This window comes from Cariama cristata, unplaced genomic scaffold (genome assembly GCF_000690535.1).
Source record: "Cariama cristata isolate BGI_N322 unplaced genomic scaffold, ASM69053v1 scaffold29243, whole genome shotgun sequence".
In the NCBI taxonomy this organism is placed as follows: domain Eukaryota; kingdom Metazoa; phylum Chordata; class Aves; order Cariamiformes; family Cariamidae; genus Cariama; species Cariama cristata.
The window spans coordinates 1-13182 of NW_009609412.1; the positions used below are offsets into that span (position 1 = coordinate 1).

The 13182-nt window shown below is 52.8% G+C and overlaps 1 protein-coding gene across 2 annotated transcripts; it reads left to right on the plus strand.

Moving 5' to 3' along the window:
- Positions 1-6254: 6254 nt before the first annotated feature.
- ARHGDIA (Rho GDP dissociation inhibitor (GDI) alpha) lies at positions 6255-10092 on the plus strand. 2 transcript variants are annotated; one of them, XM_009697536.1, is made up of 5 exons: positions 6255-6512; positions 6883-6966; positions 7578-7654; positions 7835-7898; positions 8375-10092. In XM_009697536.1, the coding sequence occupies exons 1-5, from the start codon at positions 6323-6325 to the stop codon at positions 8572-8574; spliced, it is 615 nt and encodes a 204-aa protein (XP_009695838.1). In that variant the 5' UTR covers positions 6255-6322; the 3' UTR covers positions 8575-10092. The 2 variants fall into 2 exon arrangements, with proteins under 2 accessions (XP_009695838.1, XP_009695839.1); XM_009697537.1 differs by having other exon boundaries at positions 8507-10092.
- Positions 10093-13182: the final 3090 nt, after the last annotated feature.

The following is a 13182-nucleotide window of genomic DNA, read 5'->3' on the forward strand; positions in this document are numbered from 1 at the left end:
CCTTAAGTGTCCTTGCACGACCTTCTAAGGGTCCGGGAAAGCCGCTGTCCCCGGCGGGGGCCGTTCCGGAGCGGAGATTTTGGGGCACGAGGCCCACAGTTAGGGCGAAACATGGAAACCTCTGGTCGGCTCGTGCTTCCTGGAGGAGCTGGGCCTGCTCCGACCCCTCACTTCGGGTTTCTCTCGTTGCCTGGGGTGCGGGTTGTGGCAAAGAAGACTGCTGGGGCCTTTTCACTTTCCAGGACGTTGGGAGGTGCCAAACGTTTGTCTCAAACAGATTTTCCATAAATGGTTTCTAGTTACAAAATGAGGAACTTGGAAGCAACTTCCTCAGAGTCGATTTCCTTTCGTGTTAGACTAATCAAAGAGCCCATTTTATCCCTCTTAATGCTGTAGGCAGGGTGCATGTTAAAGCAGCTGGGGCAACGTGCATAATAAAGACTTCAGTTTGGCTCCTGCAGGAGGTATCCGTTCTCCTCCTGCCTTTACAGCTCTGCTGGAAGGATGGCGATGTCTTCCCTGGCTCCATAAGCTCTCTGCAACAAGTCTGAAAGTCATAACTTCCTTTTCTTAAGATGAGAACTCCCAGTCACGCTAAGTGGCTAAATTTTTGCCTTGAGGGTTTCAGGTCTGGTCCAGAGTGCTTTGTTGCTCTCTTCATCCAAGTGTTCTTCCAGTGCAAGTATTCTTGTCCTGTAGCTGCTGAGCAGAAACGGTTTTATTGTAGTGTTTCACTACAGGGACAAGTGGTGATGCATATGGATGGGTCACGCTCTTGGTGGTGTCTGTGGCTGCAGCGCTGGGGTCACCACGTGGATGGCGTTGGCAGCCGGGCTGCAGCCTGTTTACTCACATAACTTGTTTGTGTCCTGGGTGTAGGACTGTGAGAATTTTTTAAACTTCTGAAGTTGTGAGTGTATGGAACTGTTTGCATGCCTTTGGTTTTGCTCTTGTTGGTTAATACCTTAACCCTGAACTGCAGTTCACCTACATGTCATAAGCAGAAAAAAAACCCAAAACCTAAACCTACATCTCCAAACTGCCAAGTCCCTGAAAGGCAGAAGACTGTTTCCAGAGCCCTTCATCCACAGAGCTGTGAGTCAGTGGTGGGGACCAGGCAAGATGAGAGTTCTCTGGGATGCTCTTATAAAGCAACTGGTGCAGTGGCTTACCTGGATGTCCCCTTGCCTCCGAATTCCTGGGTGGTGTCAGAGGGCAGCACTCGGCCTCGGGAAGTGTCATTGAGTCACCAGTTCCTCCTTTGCCTCTGATGTGCCCCCCATTGCCCCTGCCCTGGGAACCATCCGAGTCCAGTTTATTTCTGATCCAGCCTCTGGAGCTGCCGTTGTATTTGTGGAGCAGCAGCACAGCCTAAGCCGATTTAAGCAGTTCTGACTCCCCGTCCTTACAGCGTAGCAGTGTTTGTAGCTGCGTAGTGAGCCAGATCAGAAAACTGATCTAGCTGGAAAATAGTCCTGCAGAAATGGTTATGACTGGATCAAATTCCAACCGAGTTTGCTGTGTGGCTGCACAATCTTTCCCTTGCACCACGGGGGAAGAAGGAAGGGTGGGGACTGCTCGAATTGGCACTGCTGCGTGTCCACGGCTGCGCTGTGACCTAATGGATGTCCGAAGCCAATTAGCTCATCTGAAGAGACTCTGACTAACTCTGATTTCACTAGTGCCGTGGGATCTTGATCCTGGAGTATGAAGAAGTCGCCGTTTACTGCTGTGTGCCTGAAAACAAACAGGGTTATGTTCCTAGCAGTTTTTCTGTCTGGCAGAAGGTGGGGCTCTTGCATTCACTGCTACTGGCTCCTCCATCCTGCGCGAAAAATGCCGAGAGAATCCAGGAGAAACTGCTGACTTGAGGAAGCAGTGAAGGCAGCTGAGTGCGAATTCCCAGGTGGGAAGCGATTCAGCTTCCTGCTGTCTTCTGCAGGCTTCTGTGATCTGCAGGGATCTGAGAAGAGCCTAGGGCTGTTACCCTAGAGGTCTCTCCACAGCTGAGGAGCCTGCCTCCTGTAATTTGCTGAGCACAGGCTGGGAGTCCCCTTCCCTACCAGCCATGGCAGAGTTCACAGTGGGTCTGTGCCGTCTAGCAGAGCAGAGGGTCTCCCAGGAGCCACAGCGGCACGAGCTCTAGCGTTCAGAGAACTGCCATGTGGAGGTGCTGAGCAGGGCGCCTGTGCATCTCCTGAGTGTCAAAAGGAGCTGAAGAGGAATTTCCTTCCAAACGCCTCAGAGTGATGCCTGAGGTTTGTGGTGCTGAGCTCCCTTGAGGCACCCGTGCCCAGCTGTGGGTCAGCAATGTAGCAGGAAGGCTTTTGTTCAGGAGCTAAGCCCTTTGAAGGACAGTGTTGCAGTTCCCCTCTCATGTGTGTGTTGGCGTGTGCTTGCTGGAGGTCTCAGCACGGTACAGATGGGGTATGCGACTGCAGTTCTCTCCTGGCATTTCACATGCGATCGAGTCCCTTGGCGTCACTTTGACAGTGTGATGGCTGGTCTTTCACACACCTGGAAAAGCTCTGGTTTGCTAATCCTGAGCTGTAATAGATGCTTTGTCTGAGAAGCCTGAAGGGCAAGGTTGAGACCCTCATAAAAGTTTTGATGTGATTAGGAGTCTCCTTCCTCTCTGGCTGCATGTTTGGAGAAGTAGCTGAGGTGCTGTGACCCGTGGTGATGAAATGCAGTGCTCTGTATGGGAGGGGGAGGCTGACTGCAGCCCGGCGCCCACCAGCTGTGTTGCAGGGTGCCTCTCTACCCTCACGTCCGCTCCTCAGGAGTGCTGCAGCAGTGGCTTTGGTGCAGCCTGGTCAGAGATGCTGTTCTTCTGACTGCTGCTCCTGGGGAAGCCTGTTGGAAGAGATGAAGTGGTATTTCTGCAGGGCTTCCTCAGAGAGCTGAACCCTGGCCTGGCTTGAGCTGCTGGTTGGAGTAGTGCTTTGTGTTGGTCTGAAGAGCCGTTTTCCATCTCTAGTGAGCTTCCACGGTTTTAGAGATCCTGCGAGGACTGGGGTGGCTCTTGATTAATCCATGTGGTGGTGTGCATGATTGTTTCTTTAGCTCTGAATCACAGGATTAAGGCTAGAGGCATAAGAACGCAACCGAAGAGCTGGGGATTTGGTTTTTTGGTTTGGGGTTTTTTTGTTTTGTTTTTTTTTTCCTGTTCCCTCTATGGCATGGTTGTTGCTAAATATCTGTTTGTAGGAGGGGTTACCCTAACGGAGCTGATGAAGACTGGGTGCTGGTGATGTGTGGGAGGAAACTGTTGCCCTGTCTGTTACATCTGGAGGTTGGTTATCAATGAGTGATAGCTCTATACTTGGGTGAGACCAGACTAATGCATTTCTTAACTGATCAGGATAGGATACTTGATCTTGGAAACTGGCTGCTATTTCAGCTGCTAAAAATCAGTGCTGTTTAACACTAAGGCTGTTCCTGTGTGGAGCGCAGCAATCTTCCAGACCTGACCCTGCTGTAGGGAGCTGCACTGTGGTTGGTGCACCTCTGTTCACCTTGCAGTGCTGATCCTTTGCCGTGTGCGCAGTCCTGGCTTCAGCGGGCTTTGGTTGTTCGAGGAGAGGCTGGCTGACAGCTCCTGTGGCCTGTTGCTTGCAGGTGCTGATCAGGCCACTTGTTAGAAGTTTTATCTCTGCTTGGTCTGAAAATTGGAAGGTAGTATACAGCTGTGGACGCTAATGCTGCGGAAAGGGACCTGGCACTGTCGGGAATATGCATGTGGATACTGGTGGATTGTCTGCCATGTGTGCATCTGGTTTATTCACGCTTTCAAAGAGGGCTCAATCACAGAGAGTTTGGGCGTCAACAGCAGTCAGTGACGTGGGACTTCAGTTCGTTAAAGCTGTCACTGAAAGTCCGTCATTTCCATTTCCTGAAAGCTACAGATGCCTTAGGAGCAAGGTCCAGGAGTAGCTCAGCGTGTGGAGAGAGAACGACCTGTAGTGCTTGGGAGGTGAAATCTAGACTGGAGGTGAGATGAAGGACTGCAATAAGGGAATCAAGCAGCAGAATGGATGCTTGAGTGTTTTCTCAGCGCTTCTAGGAGTCTTCAAGGCTGGAGGCTTTTTTGGACAGGAGCACAAAGGAAGTGACTGGGTTTGATACAGAGATACCAGGGTGGAGTCTAATCAGTTGTTCATGTATGACATGGGATTACATAGCCTTTGGAATACAAATTTCCATGGTATTCAGTGCCAGGATATTGGAGAAGGGCCAGCTGTTTGTTGGAAAGTGTAGGGGTCAGTACTGGTGGATGTTGGGAGCTGTAAATGTGACAGTACAATGGGAGAAGCTCCCCTACACAGACACGCTTGTGCCACGCAGGGCCAAAGCCCTTGTAATAACTCTGAAGTGTCACAACATCCCCCCACTTTTGTCTGGTGATAAATCTTAGTCAAGCTTTAATACCCGGAAACACCAGTTGCATCCATTGCAAGTATCCTACCCCCGGGACACCCTGAGAGCAATGCCAGCCTCTCTGGGAAAGCACTGCCAGCCCAGGACAAGTCAGCAAGTCTGTTCTTGCCCACTGTCAAACCAGAGGAGTTGGTCCCCACCAGGGGCCTGGCTGCAGCTCCGCCTCAACACTGGCTCCCTGGGAGCTGAGCCCAGCACCTCACCTGAGAATCCTGGCAGGTGGGCCGGTCATGGTTCTCCTTGCCCCTCTCCTCTTCTCTCTCCTCTGCATATTTGCTGGTAGGTCTGCTGTAGTCTTCTCTTCTGGCGGAGATGTGCAAAATTTCACTTTCTTTGTCTAATCTGTCTCCTTTGTCTTGTTCCCCAACAAAACGTAATATTTATGGTTAAAAATACTAGTGGAGCCCAGGTGGCACCTCCACTGTTCTGCTCTTTCAGCCATTGCCAGGCTCAAACTGGATGTGGAGTCAGATTGGCTCTGGCATCTGCAGAACTTGCCTTCCGTCACTGTAAAATGTGCTCTGTAAATTGTGTGTGATTAATGCCAGTGCTGAGGTCTTTCTTTCCCTCTCTGTTTGCCACATTGGGTAGAAATGGAATAATTGAACTGCGTGCTATTATGTCAGTTAGCTCAAAGTTGAAAAGAATGGTTGATAGTTAGCTTATTTAGTGTAACCTGCATGAGAAGCTTTTGGTGCCTGTAGATCATAATTAAGCCTGTATTTAAGTATGTTGTGTGTGTTTGTTGTATTTGTAGCAAATGTTGTTGTAGTTCTTGATTTATTTAGGAACTAGATGCCAGAGCAGTGAATGCAGTTCCACAGTCTGTTGTGAGTCGTGTGTGCTAGCGCAGAGCTCCAGGTGGGAATTCTGAGCAGGATTGCAGGAAAAGATAATGACAGAAACACCTGGATTCATCAGCAGATCATTTGTGAAAGGTTTTGCTTGTACAAAAAGCCTTTCAAAAGCTGTCACTGAAAGAGTTTTTTGACTCTTTAGAGAGTCCAAGTTGATACTTGCCATCAGATGACGCTTAGGACAGTGCGCCCTGTGGAACATCAGGAATTACTGAGTACGTCATTGGCTTTTACTGAGTTTGTTAGCAGGGTGTTTGCATCACTTTTCACCAGCCCTCAGCATGCAGCTGAGTGTTTCCGGGTCAGAGTCTTGGACAGTCGAGCGAAACTCCACACAGTTTTTTAATCCATTATCTGTTTCACTGGCTGTGCGTGACACAGATCTTTGAAAAGGGCCCAGCATGAGATCGGCTGAGCCAGATGTCTCATTCCACTCCTCTGAGGCACGCAGCACCCGACACAGAGCAGATCGATCTGATTGAGTTAAAAACTGTGGGCTCCAGATTGCAGCAGAGGCTCCTGGCATTTGTGCCAGCGGTGAGGCAGAGGCCTATTCTTGGCTGGAATCCTGTGTCATAGAGACCAGAACTGAACTGGGTTTATTCTGGACTCAGGTTTATTATGAGTGAAAGCCTCACCTAGTTGATCTTACGGAGGAGAGCATTTTCTCTATGGCTTGAGGTATCTACCTGTTCCAGCTTATAAGCAAAGCACCAAGGTTGAATTTTTCCCCGCTCTTGTGTGGGCCTCCATGGGCTGAATATGAGACCTGGCCTACTGTAGGAGTCTGCAGGGGCTGTGGGCCACAGGCCCTTGGCAGAGTTGTGTCCCCTGAAGGACCCCTGGAGAGAGCCCCTGAAGTGCCTAAATGAGAGAGGGAGCCTGTGGAGTCACGGCAGAGCAGTTCTGGGGAAGCCTGCTTGGTGCTGACAGGCTGCATTGCTGGAAAGGACCCCATGCTGCTGGAGTAGGTAGGTGCAGTTACACTTCTCCTCCCCACTTCAGTGTAACTCGTGTGTGTGAGGATGGCAGAGCAGGAGCCGACAGCGGAGCAGCTGGCCCAGATTGCAGCTGAAAATGAGGAGGACGAACACTCCGTCAACTATAAGCCACCTGCCCAGAAGAGCATCCAGGAGATCCAGGAGCTGGACAAGGATGATGAGAGCCTGCGCAAGTACAAGGAGGCACTGCTTGGTGCCGTCACTGTGACTGCAGGTGAGCCCTAGGACGTGGCTGTGCCTCGCTCAAGCCAGAGCTCCATCAGTCACCTCCAGTCTCATCCCTGCTCCCACCTGGGAGCTGTTCTCCTCCCAGCTCTTTGTGCTTCAATAAAGGCACGTGTCTGTGCTCCCCCGTGCTGATCTCTGGCCCTTGGAATAAGGCACAGGGATGGAGGGGTGGCACTCTCTGCCTTTAGAGGGGGACGCTCTTGGGGAGACTGCGGGCTGGGCCTAACACAGCGGGGAGCTGGGATGTTGTTCTCACTGATTTTCTTGCTCTTTGAAGAAGTGCCCTGGAAGGAAAAGGAGTTGTGTTGGTTGGTATTAGGGACAGGTGTTGAACAGCCTTTTTGCTTGTCTTCTAGATCCCAATGCTCCAAATGTGGTGGTGACCAAACTGACTTTGGTCTGTGCTACTGCTCCCGGCCCTCTGGAGCTGGACCTGACAGGTGAGCTAGGAAAGAATTACAGCCCTTCTCCCAGGTCAAAGCTGCCTTGGCGTGGAGCCTGGCAGAAGGCCCTGCAGCAGCACTGCTGGCGTGGTGGGCAATCCTCCTATGTCAGAAGTGCCCCTGTGCGGGATGCAGAGTAAGGTGCCCGGGCCCCTGGGGGGTTCTGTGCCCTGGGCCCGGTGGCTGTGTCTTGGCACCCCTGTCGCAGCAGAAGGCCTTTCTGCTTCCTGTCCCTTGCCAGCCCTTGCTTTGTAGAGGTGTGAGCTGCCAGGTGGGGGAGCCAGCCGTCCTCCAGCCTGCGCATCGACGCTAACGGCAGCTTCGAGATGGCAACAGCCTTGAAGCTACAAAGGAACATTCTTGAATTAACTGCATTGCTGTGCTGCAGTGTTCTCTCACAGGGCATCGCTTGCGCACCTCATGCAGCGTGGGCAGTGCAGCAAGGAGGGTCATGTCATCTAAAAATAAAAGGATGAACTGCGTGCTGTCCAGGCAGTAAGGGTCATCCCCTGCTACTGCAGATACTGTTTTGATCACCTCTCGCAACTTAAATTTGCACCAGAGCACAATACAAAAGGACTCTGAGTAACCCTCTCCCTTCTTTGTAGGTGACCTGGAGAGCTACAAGAAGCAAGCGTTTGTGCTGAAGGAGGGTGTGGAATACCGGATAAAAATCTCCTTTAGGGTAAGAATTCAGATCTGAAAACTGAAGAATGAGTGGAACACCGGACTGCTGCAGTCCCAGCATAGGGAGTGCCTGAGCCCCAAAAAAGTGGTGTGATAGAGGAAATTGTCTCTGACTGTAAGTGGGGTGGGCAGTGTGTCTATGAGATGCCTTCTACAGTCCTTGCTTGTGTCTCTGCAGGTAAACAGGGAGATTGTGTCAGGGTTGAAGTATATCCAGCACACGTTCCGGAAAGGCGTGAAAAGTAAGTGCTTCTCTGTGACTCGAGTACTGCTTTGTGTGAGGGCTTTCTGCTCTTCCCACCACGCTGCTGGGGGCTTGCCTGCTGGTGCCCCAACAGGTCATAATGGGAGGAGAGAGTCTTTGGTCATCTCTGTGCCGCTGAGCCCCTGGCTAGCTGTGAAGGCTTCTGGGTCTGTGGCAGGCTTGCAGCCTGTGGTCCTGGCTGCACCTGCACCTCTGGGCGTGACGTGTAATCCGCCCCGGAGCACAGTGGTGAACAGATCGCTGCTGACCACCGCTAGCGTGTGCATGATTGCTCCCTGCAGGAGGAGCCGTTCCTGGAGTGAACAGAGCTGTTAATGTGGGTGACGTTTGTGTTCTCACAGCTCCTCTGTGGATTGTTGTAGCAGTAACAGACCTTTCACTTGCTTTAGCCTTGCCTCAGATGCAGGGCAGTCTCTTAAAACAGCCTCCATACGCCTCCTTTTCTTCTTCTAGTTGACAAGACCGAATACATGGTTGGGAGCTACGGCCCCCGAGCAGAAGAGTACGAGTTTCTGACTCCCATGGAAGAAGCCCCTAAGGGCATGCTGGCCCGGGGCAGCTACAACATCAAATCCAAGTTCACAGATGATGATAAGACTGACCACCTGTCCTGGGAGTGGAACCTGACCATCAAGAAGGATTGGAAGGACTAGCCCTTCCCAAGGCCAAACCCCAGAGAGTGTGAATCAGACAGTGGCTACCGTAGAAATCCCCCCCTGTACCAAAGTGCTGACATTGGAACCCTCTTACCTTTCACCCCCTGTTATAATTTGACCAGAGAGCTCAGTTTTGTAATGTGCCCCCTCCCCAGAGAATCACTGAGTGCATTGACCAAACCGTGCTGTCTGCATCTGGTCTCCAGCTGCCCATCCCAGGGCCGTGGTGTCCCAGCGCAGAGGTGGGAGCGCTTGCTCCTTTGCCAGGCCCTTTGCTGCTTCTCACCTTCCTTTATTCGGGTAGGTGCTGAAGGGGAGAGACTCTGATGTTTTCTTTAGGATCCTGTGCTTGGCTTTCCTGTGCACAGCTCAGGGTAGCTACTGCCTCCAAGTAGCTGAAGAACTTTGATGCCAGGCAGCTATTGAATCATTTGTTGGCTAAAATCATGTCCGGCCTGCCCCTTCCACCCAGTCAGTGTCCTGGGAACACTGGCAGCTTCATTTGTGGATGTTCCCTGTAACCATGATGCCTTAATGTGTAACATGTATCCTCTAGGGAGGGGGCCCTGTGTTACACTTTTTAAATGCCACCCACCCTCCCCCTGTTTGTTGGCATGGCACTCATCTTGGTCACGCCCCTCATGGGTTATTAGGAAAGATTCACAACTTCCCGCTTTGCTGCTGGTCCGTTCTTCACCCAAGACGGGACATCTCCAGAGGGGAGAGTGGTGTGACACCCTGGGTGATGCCTGGCCACCCCTCCCGGTGTCCAGAGAGCTGGCCTGGCAGGACCCCTGGCCATTTGCATAGGGCTCCGAACTCTCTGGCAGCCTCAGCGCCTCCGAGGCACAGAGGGGGTTGCAAGGCAGGGGGGTGCGGGAGTCACAAGTGTTGCCATCGCCTCGCACTTCTCATTGCAGCCAAGGTAGCTGCAAAGCACTGAAATTCCAGGACAGCACCTGCCCTCCTGGCTGTTTTGGGCTGAGGATGGACTAGTCTGTTTCTGCAGCTGCTCTCCTGATGCGATCAACAAAGAGCTTGCAATGGACAAGTATTCAGAAGCGGTTAATGCCTTATGTATCTGTTCTGCCTTTAAAATCTGTGCCTGGCCTGTCAGTATTTATTGCCTTGACACTCAACTCCCCCGCCCCCGTGCCTGTAGCAGACCCCTGCAGCACACCAGCCTGCCACCAAGGCTGCACTGACACGGCACTCGGGGCGAAGGAACCCTCTGGGGCCTGTGAACCCTTGAGGAGTAGGCAGGCACGTTCCAGCTCCACAGCCCTCTTATTTGGATCCTACCACGCTGAGGTTGTATTAGAACTGGGACCAAGTACATGTGGCTTTCTCGTAGCTACGTCTTTGCCTCTAACTCTCCCTTGCCCTGCCCCTAGAGAGATTTTTGTTTATTTGATTTGGTGCATATTGTCTGTAAATCCTAGACCCGGGTTAACAGGTTTGGAATCATCGTCTGCTTCTCCTTTTATGACAGTTAAATAAAATCTTTGAACTGACCATCTGCTGTCCATTCTGGTTCTGTTCTGGGTCTTTGGCAGGAAGTGTCAGAACCTCTGTTCCACAGGGGATTTCTGCAAACACGTGGGGTGGGAGAAGACCAGAATCCCTGGGCTTGCTGAGTTGTGAAACGGGATCTGGGACAGTCCTTGCCAGAGGAGAAGAGGCAAGAGGCCCCCATTGCAGCATTTGTGTTCAGGATCTGTCCCTTGCTGTTCACTCTGTTCTGCGTGGCCTGCAGTATGAGGGATGAGAAGGGTGTGGGGAAGTGAAAACGGGTCTCTGAGGTAGTAAAGTCAGGGGAGTCTCCTGCCAGTTTAGGAGCAGCTGGGTTCTGAGCCTTGGCCTGCCTGCATTAGGCCTGCTCCAGCTGCATGAAGTGAAATTCCTGCGCAGTCAGAAGCATGAAGGAGGCGATCAGAGGGAGGCTGGAATCCAGGAGAGGCGATGGGTGATAAGAGCCTGTGCATGTTTGCAGAGCATGTGGCATGTTTGTGTTAAGGATAAGAAAAGTATAGCTGGGAAAAGCTCTTTATAGAATCTACAGCACTAGAGAAGCTGCAGAGGAGATGGCTCGGCCCTGCTCCTGGTCTAAAAGACTCACAACGGTAACTGAGACCTCTGAATACAAGAGAGAACCTACGGAGCTAACAGCACAGGCCCCCTTTCTTCTTGGTCCCAGGAAAGTTGCCACGCTTCCCAGATGCCACAGCTAAAGGAAACGACACAACTTGGAAACTGCAAGAAAGTGCCAGGGCTGAAAGGAAGAACCCTCAGCCGGACAGGAGCCCGTTCCAGAAGGCGTGCTTTGCTCTTGCTGCTCCCTGCTGTAAGCTGTGCCCAGCCGCGTGCCCCTGCAGCCCTCCTGCGTCGAGGGGACGTGAAGGGCAGCACAAAAGCAGGAGCTCGGAGCAGGCGTCACCCTCTATCATGTCAGTTAGAGTGAGCCCAGATGTGCTGATAAAGTGAACAAAGGCTCTCCTTGTGCTGGCCCCCAACAGCCGCTCTGTGGCCAGTTAGTGTCAGGGTGAGATCCTGTCTGATGCAATCTCTGGCTCTTTGGCAAGTCTTTCCAAACTCTGGACGTTGGTGTTTCTGTTAGATCATTCGCGTGATGTGGGATGCCTGGGGAGGGGTATGCAGGATGGCTGCGACCTGCTGTAACTCTGGGGACTGAGGGGCTACAGTGGTGATTCCCTGCCTGTGTTTTCTCCAGAACATGATCCCTGCTGCAGGGTAACAGGCTGGGCTCTCCTGCCTGACAGCCGAGCCTACGAGTGCACACAGGCACGAGCAGCCCAAGGGCTTCATGGCTGCGGTCAAGAGCTGAGCAGGACGCCGTGGCTGGGTGGGACAGATGATTTTCGCTACTTGTGGCTTCCAAGCAAAAGCCTCAGCCCCTTCCGGGAGATGGACCTCGTAAACCTTAGGTCAGAGCTTGCCTAAGAGTGATCCAGGCTGCTTTTCTCATCAGGCAGCTGTTTGCACTGCAGCAGCTCAGTCTGACACAGCAGCTGCCTTGAAGCAGCAGAACTGCAGCTCTGCAAGTGTGGCAGCTTTCACCTGTGACTGCCGAAAGGCAGCCTCAGAGAACTGAGGCTGAGGGGAAGGGGAGAACCTGTGAATTAATGTCTTGCAGTGCTGGAGAGCCCCAGCTGCAGGCCTGAACCTGCTGTGCTGGCAGTTGGTAGGTATGGAGGTCAAGTGACACACTGCCCCAGCTGAGTCTCAGCAGGGAGCAAGACATCAGAGGAGACGTGCTGCTGCCATAGAGGGCAGGTGGTACCCTAACTGTGCGGCTTTCCTTTGGCGACACTGCAGCGCAGGGATATTTAAAGGGATTTAAAGAAAGCAAGAGAACTTTGCTCTGTTCATGGGGTGCCGGAAGGCAGGCACAAAGATGCTGCACTCAGCAGTAGTGGGATCCCCAGCCAGCACCAAAAACGAGAACAAGAGAGCTGCAGCACCTGCATGGCGTCAGTGAGCATTGCCGGCCTTGCCAGAGCTGCTGAGCGCATGTACTGGTGGCCTGGCACAGCGCTGGGCCCTGCTGCCTCTGCTGAAGTGTGGTGACATGGTAAGACCGCCATGAGCCCCAGAAACCTGCTAGCTGCGGGACGTGCCACTTCCTCTCGCCACTGGCTAAGCCTGCCTCTGCCAGTGTCAGGCAAGGGTTTTCCAGCAGGAACTGCCCTGGTGCAGGGTCTCGCCCTTTCAGCAGAGAGTGTCACTGCAGAGCCCCTCTGGCAGGCCAACAAGCCGGGTTGCTCAGGGCAATGGCTCCCAAGCACTCCCTCACCTGTGGAACCAGAGAGGCCCCAAGGTGGCCAAGCATTAATGCAGGAGCTCATTCAGGCAGCAGCTGGTCTCCCGGGCAGCCCAACATGCCTGTGCCCGCACAGCCCCAAGCAGTGGTGGCTGGGCAGTGGCTGCTGCACACTCGCTGTTTTGACATCTAAAATCATGCTGGACTCTTTCTGGGCCCGAGAAGGGGATCTGGTTCTGCATCCAGCCAAAGCTCCTGAACAGACAACTGTTACTCATAGTACTTGCAGGACGACCAGGTTATTTGTGGAGAACTGGCAGGGCACCTTGCTCTGAATGCCACTGGCCTGGGCCACTGGGCCCAGCCTCTACAAAGGGGAGCAGGAAGAGAGCAAAGAGCAGCGGCTCTACTTTGCCGGCTGCCACTGAGCTAGCAAATCAACGGGGCGCGGCTGGGGAGCCTGTCCCTGCTCCAGCACTTATCAGCTTGGCAGCCTGCGTGTACAGGAGGTGCCCATAGCAACTCTGCTGATAACCTGGCACTGTCAGTGCGAATACTGCAGTTAAAGGCCAGCTGCTTTCTGCCCAGGCACACAGGGGCTCTCCTTCCCCAGCTGAGCTCTGGGAGCCACCAGAACCCAATGACCGATCCTTGTGCTGCATCAGGAGATGCCAGAGCAAAACTGGGCGAATCATGCAATGCGATTTTTCCCCTGCCACGGTCAAGAAATTAATTTTTCATGGGTCATTAGCAGACACCGCACAGAACTACATGCTCTGAATTAGAGCCTTCTGGTGAAGGGCTCCTACTCAGTCCTGGGGGGT

Coding starts and splice junctions, on each gene's coding strand:
- ARHGDIA (XM_009697536.1), top strand. CDS start 6,323: ATGGCAGAGCAGGAGCCGACAGCGGAGCAGCTGGCCCAGATTGCAGCT. Junction 6,967..7,577: donor TCTGGAGCTGGACCTGACAG/GTGAGCTAGGAA, acceptor CCTTCTTTGTAG/GTGACCTGGAGAGCTACAAG. Junction 7,899..8,374: donor GTTCCGGAAAGGCGTGAAAA/GTAAGTGCTTCT, acceptor TTCTTCTTCTAG/TTGACAAGACCGAATACATG.